The sequence below is a fragment of the Salmo trutta genome, chromosome 38 (genome assembly GCF_901001165.1).
Source record: "Salmo trutta chromosome 38, fSalTru1.1, whole genome shotgun sequence".
NCBI lineage: Eukaryota > Metazoa > Chordata > Actinopteri > Salmoniformes > Salmonidae > Salmo > Salmo trutta.
The window spans coordinates 24643488-24661129 of record NC_042994.1 but is presented as its reverse complement, the minus strand read 5'-3'; the positions used below and the strand labels follow the sequence as shown (position 1 = coordinate 24661129).

Sequence of the window (17642 nt, the reverse complement as noted above, 5' to 3'; positions counted from 1 at the left end):
AGTAATCAAATGTTTGGTCGAATGATATTCTCTATGTAGAATACTTTCTGGGGTCACCAGGACAAACCTAGCACATCTCCATCCACCCTCCCAGATCGCACCTCTACCAGTAGTGCCTTACTGCTAGGTCTGAAGAGTGTGTCTGTGCGGCTGGTCGACTTTAGGAAAACAACTGGGGCGGAGTGGAACGGCGAGAAGAGGAATTTATATTTCATAAAGTAAGAACAATTAGTATGTGTGGATAAGGCCACAGTCTGCTTCTGTGACAGTTCATTGATTAATAATATATACTGACTATCATGTTTTGTTCATGGGCCCATATTTGCAGAACCTAATTAGTCTTTGTTTCATAGGAGACAGCTCTAGCCTTCGCTCTCTCAGTGGGAGGGGCTTATCCTCTGGGGAGCCTCAACATAACGATGTGGTCAGAGACACCCAAAGAAGCATCAGCGGAGACGTATAGGGAAGGACCCTCACCGCTGCTGCTCTGACAGGAGAGGGTTATTTTTCCAGCCCAGCGGATCTTGAAGTACAACGAATAATCCATACAGGAGAGAAACCTTACAGACTCTCTCAGCAAAGGAATAGTTTCGCTGCATCTAACACCATAAAATCTAATCTGAGAGACTTCATACGGGGGATTGAGGCCTTAGCCCACCTTGATTGTGGGAAGAGCTTTGCTCATACAAGAGTGCTGACTTAACACAAGCGTGTACACACTGGAGAGAAACCTTATAGCGGTGATCTATACTGAACAAAAATATAAACTTAACATGTAAAGTGTTGGTCCCATGTTTCATGGGTTGAAATAAAAGATCCCAGGAATGTTCCAAACACAAAAAGCTTATTTCTCTAAAATGTTATTCACAACTTTTTTTTTACATCCCTGTTAGTGAGCATTTCTCCTTTGCCAAGATAATCCATCCACCTGACAGAAAACAACTAGTGGTGGGTTCCAGATCTCTAAATAAAGGTTCAATAGAAAACATCTATAAGGTAGAATTGAGTAATATGTTAGTGTTTTGATTACATGTTTTAACTGCGCACGCCTTTTTTCATGTTAAGTACGTAGTAAGCCTTAGACAACTAAGCCTGTATGTTAATAAAATCACAGAAAAAGCTCATCTGAACTTAAAAAATATTTTTTTCACAATTTACATTTGCCTGAGAACATTCTAAATGCACCAAAAATTTATCCTGAAGTGAGATTACGCGAAGCATCATCAGCCACAACTGCTCCAGCAGTAGAGTTTACCATTGATATATCGATACTTGATTGGTCTGGTCTGTGTGTGATGACGGCATAGCATACATTGGAACCAAGCAAAGAATGAGGAGCTATCCCTAAGTAGATTAGTCTTCCAACATTGTGGGAATTCCTACATTCAATCTCCAAAATACAGCTTAAAACTGATCTCAAAACAACGTTATCGAAGGAACATCAAGCGAAAGTCACGAGGTATACTTCTTTCCCACTTGGTCATGTTGGACAGAGACGTGCTAGCCTGTTAGCTAGCTAGCCTTTCTACTGTACCTGGTAGGTAGCAAATGTCATTTTAATCACAGCTGGCCTGGTACATTGTTTGCTGCCTTTATTCGGAATGCACCGTTTCAGTTTCAATTACTCAATATTTTGGACAAAAACGGACGAATGTAACTAATGCTGGGAATGTCAATACAATAAAACTAGCAAGGGCAATGATCACAAGTCAGTTATGACGTGGCTAATAGGCTAGCACATCTGTTTGTGTGGCAAGCTTAGAGCACGGAGCCTCATATTAGCTAGCTGCTGGGTGGATGTCATGTCATTGGAGGTGTGGGCGAGTGACCGATTTTTAACCCCTCATATCGTTTTTCGGTGGCTACAACTAGATCCAGGTGTTATTTGGTTAGCTAGCAAGAAATGTGATTCGCTTTGCTAACTAGCTATGCTGAACTTGAACGACTATTATCCAGTTAGCATGTCTCTAGCGTTCTTAAAAGTCACTCTGGCTGTCTACTCGGATTTCAGAGCACTCTGGTCTGTGTGCGCCTGATGCAGAATAGTTGATGGATTTACCAACACGCAACACCAGCTGAATATATTGCTTAGGAATTTTCACATATGCCTTATTCTACATCATTCTCAAACATTCGATGTTTTTATTTTTTTTATTTCACCTTTATTTAACCAGGTAAGCTAGTTGAGAACAAGTTCTCATTTACAACTGCGACCTGGCCAAGATAAAGCAAGGCAGTGCGACACAAACAACAACAGAGTTACACATGGAATAAACAAGCAATAACAGTCAATAACACAATAGAAAAAAGGAAGTCTATATACAATGTGTGCAAATGGCGTGAGGAGGTAAGCCAATAAATAGGCCATATTAGCGAAGTAATTACAAGTTAGCAGAGTGATTAACACTGGAGTGATTGATGAGCAGAGGATGATGTGCAAGTAGTGATACTGGTGTGCAAAAGAGCAGAAAAGTAAATAAAAACAATATGGGGATGAGGTAGGTAGATTGGGTGGGCGATTTACAGATGGACTATGTACAGCTGTAGCGATCGGTTAGCTGCTCAGATAGCTGATGTTTAAAGTTAGTGAAGGAAATGTAAGTCTCCAGCTTCAGAGATTTTTGCAATTCGTTCCAGTCACTGGCAGCAGAGAACTGGAAGGAAAGGCGCCCAAAGGAGGTGCTGGCTTTGGGGACGACCAGTGAGATATACCTACTGGAGCGCGTTCTACGGGTGGGTGTTGTTATCGTGACCAGTGAGCTGAGGTAAGACGGAGCTTTACCTAGCATAGACTTATAGATGACCTGGAGCCAGTGGGTCTGGCGACGAATATGTAGCGAGGGCCAGCCGACTAGAGCGTACAGGTCGCAGTGGTGGGTGGTATAAGGGGCTTTGGTAACAAAACGGATGGCACTGTGATAGACTGCATCCAGTTTGCTGAGTAGAGTATTGGAAGCTATTTTGTAGATGACATCGCCGAAGTCGAGGATCGGTAGTATAGTCAGTTTTACTAGGGTAAGTTTGGCGGCGTGAGTGAAGGAGGCTTTGTTGCGAAATAGAAAGCCAATTATAGATTTGATTTTGGATTGGAGATGTTTGATATGAGTCTGGAAGGAGAATTTACAGTCTAGCCAGACACCTAGGTATTTGTAGGTGTCCACATATTCTAGGTCAGAACCGTCCAGACTAGTGATGCTGGTCGGGAGGGCGGGTGCGGGCAGCGAACGGTTGAAAAGCATGCATTTGGTTTTACTAGCGTTTAAGAGCAGTTGGAGGCCACGGAAGGAGTGTTGTATGGCATTGAAGCTCATTTGGAGGTTAGTTAACACAGTGTCCAAAGAAGGGCCAGATGTATACAGAATGGTGTCGTCTGCGTAGAGGTGGATCAGGGAATCACCCGCAGCAAATGCGTCATCATTGATATATACAGAGAAAAGAGTCGGCCCGAGAATTTAACCCTGTGGTACCCCCATAGACTGCCAGAGGTCCGGACAACAGGCCCTCCGATTTGACACACTGATCTGTCTGCGAAGTAGTTGGTGAACCAGGCTATGAAAATGATCATATCTAAGTGCTCGCTTGTCAGAATTGTAATTGAAAAAGTAAAATATTAATTTTCAAAGTCTGCTCTTTGCCATGCAAATGAACTGAATCCCCCCAAAAAACATTTCCACTGCATTTCAGCCTTGCCACAAAAGGACCAGCTGACATCACTTCAGTGATTCTCTCGTTAACACAGGTGTGAGTGTTGACGAGGACAAGGCTGGAGATCACTCTTTCATGCTGATTGAGTTCGAATAACAGACTGGAAGCATCAAAAGGAGGGTGGTGCTTGGAATCATTGTTCTTCCTCTGTCTACCATGGTTACCTGCAAGGAAACACGTGCCGTCATCATTGCTTTGCACAAAAAGGGCTTCACAGGCAAGGATATTGCTGCCAGGAAGATTGCACCTAACTCAACCATTATTTGGATCAACAAGAACTTCAAGGAAAGTGGTTCAATTGTTGTGAAGAAGGCTTCAGGGCGCCCAAGAAAGTCCAGCAAGCGCCAGGACCGTCTCCTAAAGTTGATTCAGCTGCGGGATCGGGGCACCACCGTTACAGAGCTTGCTCAGGAATGGCAGCAGGCAGGTGTGAATGCATCTGCACTCACAGTGAGGCGAAGACTTTTGGAGGATGGCCTGGTGTCAAGGGCAGCAAAGAAGCCACTTCTCTCCAGAAAAAACATCAGGGACAGACTGATATTCTGCAAAAGGTACAGAGATTGGACTGCTGAGGACTGGGGTAAAGTCATTTTCTCTGATGAATCCCCTTTCCGATTGTTTGGGGGATCCGGAAAAAAGCTTTTCCGGAGAAGACAAGGTGAGCGCTACCATCAGTCCTGTGTCATGCCAACAGTAAAGCATCCTGAGACCATTCATGTGTGGGGTTGCTTCTCAGCCATGAATAAAGAATGGTACCAACACATCCTCCGAGAGCAACTTCTCCCAACCATCCAGGAACAGTTTGGTGACGAACAATGCCTTTTTCAGCATGATGGAGCACCTTGCCATAAGGCAAAAGTGATAACTAAGTGGCTCGATGAACAAAACATCGATATTTTGGGTCCATGGCCAGGTAACTCCCCAGACCTTAATCCCCTTTAGAACTTGTGGTCAATCCTCAAGAGGCGGGTGGACAAACAAAAACCCACAAATTCTGACAAACTCCAAGCATTGATTATGCAAGAATGGCCTGCCATCAGTCAGGATGTGGCCCAGAAGTTAATTGACAGCATGCCAGGGCGGATTGCAGAGGTCTTGAAAAAGAAGGGCCAACATTGCAAATATTGAGTCTTTGCATCAACTTCATGTAATTGTCAATAAAAGCCTTTGACACTTATGAAATGCTTGTAATTATACTTCAGTATTCCATAGTAACATCTGACAAAAATATCTAAAGACACTGAGGCAGCAGACTTTGTGAAAATTAATATTTGTGTCATTCTGAAAACTTTTGACCACAACTGTATATGAACAGATTTGAATAAGATTTAATGTTGATACAAAGCTGTTACTTGGCTCGAACCCGGGTCTCATCGCGCTCTAGTGGCTCCTTGTGGCCCACCACTTCGGTTGTCAGCTAAACAGTGTTTCCTCCGTCACATTGGTGTGGCTGGCGTGTTTAGGAGCGCTGTTTGGAGGGTCATGTTTCGGAGGATTCATGACTCGATCGTAATTGGATAGAAATGAAATTGGGGAAAAAAAGGTGGGTAAAAGAATTAGAAAATGAATACTTTTGCCAAAATTGATTCTCTGAACATTATCTCAAGTTCCCCCATTAGGCTGCGATGTGCTGCACTGCAAGTCACAGCAAGCACTGCCAACCTGCCTCACGTTAAAAGGCAGTGCATTGTATCATATCAATACTAATGGCACTGACCAATCTTCTACCCGGACAGAAAGTTTAAATGTTCAAGTTTCGGTTCCAACGAGTTATTGCTGTAGCCTACAGAAAAGGTAATGTTGGTTATCAAAAATTCACACGTGGGTATAAATTACTACTAATCGGTTACCCAAGCGAGTATAAATGAGTGAAACAGTTGAGTCATCTACTTTATGAAATTACAGCCTGATCCGCTCCCATCGATTAATTTAATTTAACTTCAATTGCTTGCATGTGTCTGTTTACTGCGCGCAACAGAGCGAAACTGTACAGACACATGCCTAGGGTGACCACATTTAAAATACCCACATGCAGGACAACAGGATCATTTTGCAGGAAAATTGTGGAACAGTGTAGCCTACATGAATAAAACCATTTGGCAGCATTTACATATGCATTTAGATCTGATTGAATTACTGTTTTGTGAGCAAATTAGAACAGATGGTGTTAAACTATACAGCCTTCCTGTATTAACTTCAAGTACTAAAGGTTATGATATGGACAAAGCAATCTAGCCTGAGAGAATATTTCTGTCCTGCCCTTTTGGAGCAGGACATGTAATGTCCATGGCATTTTCATTGCAAAAGTCCTGATCTTCTCAATATGTTTGCCAGGTTGTGTCCAGTCCTGGGGATGTTTTCACATCTCTGGGAGGAAGGACGTCAACATTGCACAGCAGCTGAAACCTGGTTCCATCTGAGGGAAAGCTCATTGGCCACAACAACACCAGGCTTCAGACAATTAAACCTGTAAAGGACGAAGCAGACTAAAATAGACAAGACATTCAAACCTTGCATACCAGAAATAACATTAATTAACCCCCAAGTCCAAGCAATACGTTTTTTTTATTTTTATTTAATCTTTATTTAACTAGGCAGGTCAGTTAAGAACAAATTCTTAGTTACAATGACGGCCTACCAAAAGGCAAAAGACCTGCGAGGACGGGGGCTGGGATTAAAAATAAATAACGTTTAAATATAGGACAAAACACATCACGACAAGAGAGACAAGACAACACTACATAGAGACCTAAGACAACAACATAGCAAGGCAGCAACACATGACAACACAACATGGTAGCAACACAACATGGTAAGCAGCACAAAACATGGTACAAACATTATTGGGCACAGACAACAGCACAAAGGGCAAGAAGGTTGAGACAACAATACATCACGCAAAGCAGCCACAACTGTTAGTAAGTGTTCATGATTGAGTCTTTGAATGAAGACATTGAGATAAAACTGTCCAGTTTGAGTGTTTGTTGCAGCTCGTTCCAGTTGCTAGGCACAGCAAACTGAAAACAAGAGCGACCCAGGAATGTGTGTGCTTTGGGGACCTTTAACAGAATGTGACTGGCAGAACGGGTGTTGTATGTGGAGGATGAGGGTAGATATCTCAGATGGGGGAGGGAGGCCTAAGAGGGCAGTACAAAGACAAAATAGCTGAAGTGTTTCTTGTTCACCCTCGACCATCTCCTTGTACTGATGGTGGAGAGCAGGTTTATGCTGAAAGACAAATTACAGAAAAAGGTGTTGAAACATCAATGAATTAATCTCTTATAGATTGTTATTTCCTGTTGACCTCAACAGCTGTACTAAAACGTCCTGTACACACTTAACCTGCTTCCAGTCCAACAATGGCAGTGCAGACACAAGATTACAAGCTAGATTTAGCAAACATTTAGCTTCATAATTACCAGCTGGCTAGATGTAAGTGGTATTCATCTAGCTAGTTGAACATGCAAGGAAAAATGACCTTGAAATCTATTGTCCAATAGCTAGCTAGCTATTTAGCGATCATTTCATTGTGGCTCGCTAGCTAACCAATTTAGCATGTGTCCGTAATCACTTAAAATGGGGTTTGATTAGCTTGCTAATCGATTAGCATTAGCAACACAGTGGCTATTTTCAGTAGCTAGCTAGTTGAAAATGACAAACATGAAAAAGAGGATCGTCATGCAGGGCTTAGCACATCAGCTATCAACCTTAACAGCAGAATGCGGCTGGCCAGCTCAGATAGCTAGCTGGCTATAACTTTACCTGTATGCAACTGTCTATCTAGCTAGCTATATAGCTAACAATTTAAAAAAAAAAACTGTTTGGATACAGTTGAGACAATAACATATGTAGAATTATGTATCTGTCTTAGCATTTTAACTGTAGACTCTTTACCGGTGTATGGATAATGAGAATTCACGTCAGACTGAAACACTTTCAAAATAATCCTTCCCACTCAGCTTCAACCAGTCCAGACTGCTTTAGCCACAAAAGACAGAGCTGCATCGATACCAGCAGCTGCATTCAGGACAACACTGGTATTGAAAGCTGTAGCTACACATTACATGTTGTCCATGATGAAAATATGAGTAAATCCAATGGACCTTTCAAATATCTGCTGCAGCAGAGAGCAGGAGGAGCCATTGACAGAGAAGCTTTCCACCCTATTAAGGGCCATCAACAGCTCGATTAACAAGTCTGGTTGTGCTCTAGACTTCCCTTCTCTCAGTGTGACCAGGGCAGCGGCAGTCTGAACACAAAGTAACCCTTTTAGACCCCACTTCATCCACCCACCCCAATGCCCACACTAGTGCCAACAACACAGCAGAGAAGACTGAAACTGTATCAGACATCTGCCTCCCCTGGTGTATCTGAAACCGGGGAACATGTATCCCAAACCCTGCTCTCCCACTGCCTGGGCTCCTCTGTGAAGATCTGCAAGTAGCGACCCCATGCCCGCCGTAATTGAAATGGCTCCCTTCCACAGATCTCCCTATATGATGTCATCTTAGTTCCTAGGTATTAATCCAACTAAGGCAAAACACAACAGACGTAAACCACCATCTCATCTTGACATGCATAGCCTTTTCATGTCATTTTGTGACTATACCAACATTAATATTTAATTTTAAAGATGCCTGTATATTCCTAAACCAATTTAACACTCAAAGTAAAAGAAACAACATTTTAGGGTGAAATGACAGATGCAATCGCTAATGTGTTATAATCTTTCATTTTCATTACAGGTCATCTAACTGAACTATATCTGTCTTGACATTGACTTCATTGCTGTTGTTGCCACGTGAGCAGGACAATATGAGTGGAGAGAGGGAAACGTTGATGGAGGAAATGGAACAGCGTTTATACACTTTAACCAACGACAGTTTACGCTGCCTGTGTGAACGCAGTGGAATAGGTGGCAAGGATGGCTCTGATGTTCAAGGAAAGAATCACCATCACTCATTGTGCCGTAAAATCCTGGAGGAACTTGGGAAAAATGCAGATTCAATGGAATCGGAGGAGCAGGGAATGTCTTGGTTACTCCGACTGAAAGAGGACATCAGAAAGATACAGGAGGATTGTATCGGTGCACCTTTGAGTCCCAGCCAATCCATTGATGATGATGCTGTAGACTATGATGAAGAAGGGAACCAGAAGGACATGGATTGGTTACCTAGCAAAAGGCTGGAGGGGGAACCCATGAGTCCCAGCCAATCATTTGATGATGACGCTGCAGACTGTGATGAAGAATGTGTGAAGGACAGGGATTTGTTGCCGAGCAAAGGGCTGGAGGTGGAGCCAGCTCCAGAGAAATACACACCAGAGCAGAGGGAGGAGAGCGTGAGTGGGTCCCCCTCTCTGTCCTCTCCTGGTAATGCCTTACTGCTGGGTCTGAAGAGGGTGTCTGTGCAGCTGGTCGACTGCAGGAAAACACCAGGGTTGAGAGGAACTGCTGGAGGAGACGAGGAGGAGGAAGGAGACGTGATTCATCAAAGTAAGTGCAGCAGGATACCTTTTGTTTTGGTTCTAAGTACCATTGCTATGTGTTGTTGTCTAACATTACAGTGCAGTCTGATATCAACGTTTTGTAAGTTGCATCAATACCTTTTTTCATTGTAGAATCGTTAAACATAGAGCACAGCGACTTGCAATGCACCCCTCTGCCCTCTCACATCACTCCATTACCTCTCTCTGCCTCTACCCCATCTCTGTCTATCCTCCCACTCTCACATCACTCCATTACCTCTCTCTGCCTCTGCCCCATCTCTGTCTATCCTCCCACTCTCACATCACTCCATTACCTCTCTCTTTGCCTCTGCCCCATCTCTCTGTCTATCCTCTCACTCACATCACTCACATCACTCCATTACCTCTCTCTCTACCTCTGCCCCATCTCTCTGTCTATCCTCTCACTCACATCACTCACATCACTCCATTACGTCTCTCTCTACCTCTGCCCCATCTCTCTGTCTATCCTCCCTCTCACACCACTCAATTACCTCTCTACCTCTACCTCTGCCCCATCTCTCTGTCTATCCTCTCTCTCTCACGTCACTCCATTACCTAGCCTCTACACTGGCTTCCTGTTAAGGCTATCACTGGAGTAATATGATAGTTATTTTTTTGGTTCTAGTCAAGATTCTAGCAGCCGTGGTGTCGCAGGTATTCTATTGGAAGAGATACTGCAGATTCTTAAAAAAACATTTAGTTTAAGATTTGCAAAAATGAAGCAATCAACCATCACTAAGAATAGTTAAGAGTTGAAAGCTCAATGAACAAAGTTGCCTCTCTCCTCTTAAAGAAAGTACATCCTTTTATCTTTGTGACAGTTAGCAGATGTGTAGAATCAGGCCCTGGGAACGGAGTTGTAAAAAGTAATTTAGCTTGTCTGTGTAGATCAAGATAGCTGATATCGCCACCATTCTCTGTTCCTCCCTGCACTTCCCACATAGCTACATTTCTGCCGATCGTAAACACAGGAAGTTGCATAATGCGGTTGCACCCAAGCAGCTCATTAATCTGTATTCTCAGATTAATGACGAAGTCGCACAAGACTAGCATGTATCAGTAAAAATACTAACATATAACAATGGACAAATCTCTAAGTAAAACAGCATAGTATGTCTAATTAAACAGTATAGTATATAATGAATATTACATTTCCACCACAGTGATTAGCAGCACTAACTGAAGTGCATTTAGTGCTTATCTGGGTGGCAATGTTACAAAGATGGGGGAAAAAAGCTGCCCTTGAAATATTTTTTATGTGTTCGTCAAAAGAAATGTCAGGGTCTAGAGTAACGCTGAGGTCCTGCCGTTTTATTTGAGACGACTGTACAACCATCAAGATTAATTGTCAGATCAAACAGCAGATCTCTTTGTTTCTTGGGACCTAGAACTAGCATCTTCGTTTTGTCACAGTTTAAAAGTAAAACATTTGCCACCATCCGCTTCCAGGGTAAGCAATTTTGATGCTTCAACATGTTTCATTGAAATTTATAGCTATGTGTTCTCCGCATAGCAGTGAAAAAAGCAGTGTTTTACTACAAAAGGTAATCTTAAATTTCACCAGCTGACCCACGACCGGGGAGAGAGAACTTACCGCTGTTCTGAGTGTTTGTGTTTCCGAATGACATCACCAAGAAGTAGAATAAATAATGGTCCTAAAACAAAACCTTGACTAACACCCCGAAACTTACAATTGATTTGTCAGAGGACAAACCATCCACAGAGACAAAATTATATCTTTCTGACAACCAAGCAAGAACTTGTCCATGCTAGACCAATTAGGGTTTCCAATCTCTCCAAAATAATCTGGTGATCGGTGTCAAAAGCGGTAATGAGATCTAGGAGCACGAGGACAGATGCAGAGCCTTGTACAGGGTCCCTATTTTTCACTCTGTTTTCTCCTGTCACAGCCATTAAAGTCTTCAATTCCCGAGCAGTTTCCTTCCTCTCCGGCAACAGCGTTAGGAAAGACGCCTGTATATTTGTAGTGACTGGGTGTATTGATGCACCATCCAAAGTGTATTTAATAACTTCACCAGGCTCCAAGGGTTATTCAAGGTCTGTTTTATGTTAAAAAAAATAATTATACTCCTGAACTTATTTAGGCTTGCCATATCAAATGGGTTGAATACTTATTGACTGAAGACATTTCACCTTTTCTTGTTTTTATTAATTTGTAAAAATCTCTAAAAAGATAATTCCACTTTGATATTATGGGGTATATGTGTGTAAATTCAGGCTGTAACACAACAACATGTGGGAAAAAATCAAGGGGTGGGAATACTTTTGGAAGGGACTAATACCTCAATATGTCGTCACTTTCTTTGTGTTGGACAAACTGTTCACTGTTTGTTTCTTTCTTTCACACAGGAGAGAGACGTGGAAACCGTGGATCTTCTGGGGAGCATCAACAACAACCTCATGCTGACAACACAGACTGGAGTCTCCCCACATCAAAACACCTCAATAAAAAACCGCAGAGACATACAGGGAAGAAACCACACCACTGCTGCTCTGAGTGTGGGAAGACTTTCGGCTGTCCAGCGACTCTCAAAATGCACAGAAGAATCCATACAAGAGAGAAACCTTACCGCTGCTCACAGTGTGGGGAGACTTTCAGTCAAAAAATTACTCTTAAGATTCACCAGCAGATGCACACTGGGAAGAAACCTCACCACTGCTCTGACTGCGGAATGAGTTTCAGTGTTTTATCAAGCTTGAAAATCCATCAAAGCACCCACACTGAAAATAAACTATTCCAATGCTCCAAGTGTGGGAAAGGTTTTGCAAACAACCACTATCGAAAAATACATGAGAAAACGGTACATGAGCCTCCCGCAGAAAGGTCTTACCACTGCTCTGACTGCGGGAAGAGCTACAGTTTTTTATCAACCTTCAAAAACCACCAAAGAAAACACACAGGAGAGAAACCATTCCAATGCTCCAAGTGCGAGAAAAGTTTTGCTCAGAAATCCACTCTAAAAGCCCACGAGCAAACACACATGCCTGCTGCAGAAAGGCCTTACCAATGCCTATTCTGTGAGAAGAAGTTTTGTATTTCGGCATCCTTTAATTTCCATATGAGAATGCATACTGAAGAAAAACCATTCCAATGTTCCGTCTGCGGAATGCGGTTCATTCACGCCAGTTTACTGAAAGCACACAAACATAAACACAAGCCCTCTGCCGAAAGGCCCTTCCACTGCTCTAAATGTGGGGCGTGTTTTACTACAAAAGGTAATCTTAAATTTCACCAGCTGACCCACGACCGGGGAGAGAGAACTTACCGCTGTTCTGAGTGTGGGCATTGTTTCTCTCATCCGATATATCTGAAGAAACACCAGAAAAGGCACAGTAAAGAGAAGTCCATTGTCTGCGACCTATGCGGGAAGACCTTCAACCATCCAAGCAACTTCAAAACGCACATGAAGATACACCAAGGAGTGAAACCGTACCACTGCTCCGACTGTGGCAGGAGCTTCGTATTCCGCCAAGGTTTAACAACACACCAGCGTGTGCACACCGGAGAGCTGCCTTACGTCTGTGATCAATGTGGAAAGAGGTTTTCTCAGTACAATTCTTTGGTGATTCACCAGCGAACACACACTGGGGAGAGACCTTACCCATGCTTTGTCTGTGGGAAGAGCTTCAGTCGGTCACAAAACCTGGCTGCACACAAGAGAACTCATACTGGAGAGAAGCCTCACGCCTGTGATCAGTGTGGGAAGAGGTTTTCCCGAACTGACGCACTGGCTGTACACAAGCGCACTCACACTGGAGAGAAGCCTTACAGCTGTGATATATGCAAGGAGAGGTTCACCTATTTAGTAGCCATGTTGAAACATAAGAAAGGACATGGACATCCTGCAGGTGATGTACTTTGTGCAGAATGGCCTCAGGATGATTCTAGCTCTGTTTATGAATAGAGAGAACTTTGTGTTGTAACTTGCAGAAGACCTCATCAATTTGTCGTTTTACTTACAATCTAACCCCCAGAGAGAGAGACACACAAACACTCTCACACGCAGACAAACCCAGAGGGCGGCAGGTAGCCTTGCAATTAAGAGCGTTTGGCCGGTAACCGAAAGATCGCTGGTTCGAATCCCCGAGCCGGCAAAGGTTAGGGGAAAAATGTGCTGTTGTGCCCTTGAGCAAGCCAGTTAGCCCCCGTCAACTCCTCCCCAGGCACATATGAAGTGGATTAAGGCAGCCCGCCGCACCTCTGTGATTCAGAGGGTTCAGATGCGGAAGGCATTTAGTTGTGCAACTGGCTAGTTATCCCTCATTTCCTTTCCACCCAGAGGAATTGGGAGCACAGAGTGGTTTTTGAGAGTGGTTACCAAGGTTTTTGAGAGTAGTTACTATGTTTCCTCCGCATTGGACTGAATCACAAAACAAGGATTTGTGGCTTTTAAATTGTCTGAAATCACAGTGTTGTGTTTTATGCATACACAACTGACAGGTATAGGATCAGGTTCTCCTCCCCAAATCCTATTATTAAGCATTAGTGGCAAATGCTACAAGATCAGCATCTAGGGGCAACTTCACCCAACACTTTCCCCTTCCCTGGGGGCTGTTCCAGATGGCAGATTCATTGAGTTACTCTACTAAATATTCTGAAGTATCATTTTTTTTGGACAAATATAGACTTGAAAAACCAGCAACACATGTTCATGTTAGCTTTCAAAATAAACCCCTGATTTAAGAGATCAAATGGTTTAAGGATCTGGTCTCTGGAACACACCGCTGCTCCCAGTCACAGTAAAGCAGGAGTCAATTCCACCATGCCAATTTCAAGTCCTTATATTCCTTTACCAGTATGGTTAAGTTATTTCAGAATATTTAGGACTAAATATGTTTCCATGGTAACTTAAATCTTCATGCAGATTTCATGTGAACATTTGACATAAATTCCTTTATTGCAAGACAAATCTTTATCAATGAAACTAACCAGGATAAAATGTGAAGTTTAAAGGTTTAATTAAATGAGAATACATGTCTTATCTGAAATCTGTTTTATAGGTCACAAGTGGAATTATGTTATAGGTAACCTGTGTAGCCTCGGTCTATGGCATGTTAAAGCCCTAGGCTCCAGTCCTCTTAATTCTATATGGTTGTATAAATATGTTGTTATATACATTGTTTATGTATGTAGAAAACAGTAGTAGTAGTACATATACAGGTATAATTGAGGAAACACTAACATGAGGCTTTGCGGCAACCAGAACATCTTCACTGCTCCTTGGCATAGATTCTACAAATGTCTGGAACTCTGTTGGAGGGATGTGACACCGTTCTGTCACGAGAAATTCCATCATTTGGGTTTTGTTGATGGTGGTGGAAAACGCTTTCTCAGGCGCCACTACAGAATCTCTCATAAGTGTTAAATTCGGTTGTGATCTGATGACTGACACACACACTTTAACCCCCTCTGTGCTCCTTGGAGACCCCTCTATCAAAGTCACGGAGATCTCTTGTAGCCAAAATAATGCTAATTTTTATATGATAATTAACTCAAAAAACCACACCTGTGGAAGCACCTGCTTTCTATATACCTTGCCTCATTTAGTGTTTCCTTTATTTTGGCAGTTACCTGTATATATCAGAGAACACGCACACATGTATGCATTGCACCACACACATGCATGTACACGCAACCACACACATAAACATGCATGTATGCACACACATGTACATGCAGACTCAATTAAAGAATGAAAGCACATGGCAAAAGACAGCTCATAATTACTGATAACAATTCTGTGTTGTACAAGCTTTTATTTGTTTTTTACATTGCTTAAACATACTTAGTATTACATTGTTAACATTGTGTACATTGTGACTGAAATCATTTCAAATACTTTATCTGGGCTTGATTGAGTTTGACTGGCGTGAACTCCGGACTGACATTGTGTATATGTATACATTTCAGTAGGTTTACATTAAATAAGATGAGGACTGTAAGTGATTTATGGATGTGTAAGTATAATTCAACCCCAAATCATTACAAAATTCACGTGTGTTTTCAATGGTGTCTATGGCAACCTTATGTCTTCTCTCTTGTGTGCGCTGGTGTACTTAAAAATGGGTTGATTGAGCAAATCATTTCCCCACAGACAGAGCAGAGGTCAGGCTTACAATTTACATTTAACTCATTTAGCAGACGCTCTTATCCAAAGTGACTTACAGTAGTGAGTACATACATTTTTCACAATATTTCATACTGGTCCCCGGTGGGAATCGAGAGACTCTTCTCTGCCTTGTCAGCTTCATGACGTTGTTGAGGCTTCCCAGAGGATCCACAATAGTCATGTCTCTCTCCTGTATGAACGGGAACATCAGACAAACGGTAAATACAGGTCATATCTGCATACAGTCGATATCAATGTGAACATTTGAAGTGTAAACCAATATTACTGTAGCTATGAGAGGCAGCATCCATCACATTGAACATCACTCGTACTAGAATGAGAATGAGAACTGGCGTGCTCAACTCAAAACTAACAAAAAGTCTTCGGCTGCTGGGTTTAAAAGGCATATATATATATATATATATATATATACTGGAAAGGCTGTTCTTTAAGTTTTCATGTCTGACGAAGGCTGTCGCAGAAACACAACCGTTTCCTCTGACCACTGCTGCTTAAAAAGACCTTCAAACATAAAGGATATTTCTGTGGGTACAGATTTTTTTTATTTTTCACTTGTACTGCTGTGGAAAAGACACAATTTCTAACAATTTTAAAAAAATAACAAAGTAACACTTTCTATGAGCCATCAGATTATGATAACACACAATTACAATCAACAAAGACGTAGTTTTAAGAAAGTTATTTCACCCTAATAACAAAATGACATACTGGTTTCCTTACACTGTAATAAGTCTGTGGACAAGATAACACTAAAACACACACAACAATCAACACAGATAGTTAATAGAATACACAATAATAGGAAAGGACTTTGTTGTTGGTCTAGAGAGAGGGAGGGGTGGGTGTCGGTCTAGAGAGGGAGGGAGGGAGGGGTGTCAGTCTAGAGAGGGAGGGAGGGGTGTCAGTCTAGAGAGGGAGGGAGAGAAGGGTGTCAGTCTTGAGAGGGAGGGAGGGAGGGGTGTCAATCTAGAGGGAGGGGTGGGTGTCGGTCTAGCGAGAGACAGAGGGAGGGGTGTCAGTCTAGAGAGGGAGGGAGGGAGGGGTGTCAGTCTAGAGAGGGAGGGAGGGGTGTCAGTCTAGAGAGAGAGGGGTGTCAGTCTAGAGAGAGAGGGGTGTCAGTCGAGGGAGGGAGGGGGAGGGAGGGGTGTCAGTCTAGAGAGAGGGGTGGGTGTCGGTCTAGAGAGAGGGAGGGGTGTCAGTCTAGAGAGAGAGGGGTGTCAGTCTAGAGAGGGAGGGGTGGATGTCGGTCTAGAGAGAAACAGAGGGAGGGGTGGATGTCAGTCTAGAGAGAGAGAGAGAGAGAGGGAGGGAGGGGAGGGGTGTCAGTCTAGAGAGAGAGGGAGGCAGAGAGGGGTGTCAGTCTAGAGAGGGAGGGAGAGAGGGGTGTCAGTCTAGAGAGGGAGGGAGAGAGGGGTGTCAGTCTAGAGAGGGAGGGAGGGAAGTGTGTTGGTCTAGAGGGAGAGAGGGAGTGAACAAGATTTGACTTCCAAAGAGTTCCAGGGTGTGTTGAGAGGTAGTGTCCCGTCCTCCCAGGCCGTTGGCATGGTGCAGGAGCAGATATTGTCAAAGTAGTTGAATGGGCTAGTAGGTTTTTAATGAGTGGAAGTGGAAGCTGCAGAGAATTACATGGGTGTATGACATTTTACTAAAGAAGAGTTTATGTTAATGAGATTTATATCAAATTGTGGGATACCAGTGGAGGCTGGTGGGAGGAGCTATAGGAGGACGGGCTCATTGTAATGGCTGGACTGGAATAAAGGGAACGGAGTCAAACGTGAGCTTTGTTCGAATACTCATACTAACCGCACTAACCAAACTATTTGCGATGTAAATTGAGTATGTAGTATGTTTTTTGGTCATAGTATGGATATAGTTAGTATGATAAAAGTTCCCAGATGTCGTACTAAATTTGCCAAAATAGGAGCTATACAAGCAGTGGACACTATTTCCGTGCTTTTAGGGCCCATAATGCAATTCTTCCGAAAATGGGCGTGGCTTCACAATGTTTTCAGATTTGAAGAAAATTAAATAAAATATGCAGCCGAAGTCCGATGAGAGCGGATACAAATTCATTGCTTTAACCAATTATGACAAATGTTAAGAAATGTAATAAAGTAATGACTTGTCAAATAAGTTACACGTTATGTTGGCTGACAGTTTGTTAGCTAAGCTATCCTTACGAACCGGTATGTTAGTTGGCTACTAATACATCGAATACATAATTCTGGCTATCTACTCCGATTTCGGAGCACTCTCGTTTGAGTGTGCAGCTCAACA

General features: G+C 42.8%; 1 protein-coding gene across 4 annotated transcripts; it reads left to right on the top strand.

Annotated features, from left to right (window-relative positions):
- Positions 1-1287: 1287 nt before the first annotated feature.
- Positions 1288-15242, top strand: LOC115177973 (oocyte zinc finger protein XlCOF6). 4 transcript variants are annotated; one of them, XM_029738977.1, is made up of 3 exons: positions 1288-1459; positions 8451-9199; positions 11584-15242. In XM_029738977.1, exons 2-3 carry the CDS (start codon positions 8521-8523, stop codon positions 13137-13139), a joined length of 2235 nt encoding a protein of 744 aa, XP_029594837.1. In that variant the 5' UTR covers positions 1288-1459; positions 8451-8520; the 3' UTR covers positions 13140-15242. The 4 variants fall into 4 exon arrangements, with proteins under 4 accessions (XP_029594837.1, XP_029594839.1, XP_029594840.1 ...); XM_029738979.1 differs by lacking the exon at positions 1288-1459 and adding an exon at positions 1471-1537; XM_029738980.1 differs by lacking the exon at positions 1288-1459 and adding an exon at positions 2728-2765.
- The last annotated feature ends 2400 nt before the right edge of the window (positions 15243-17642 follow it).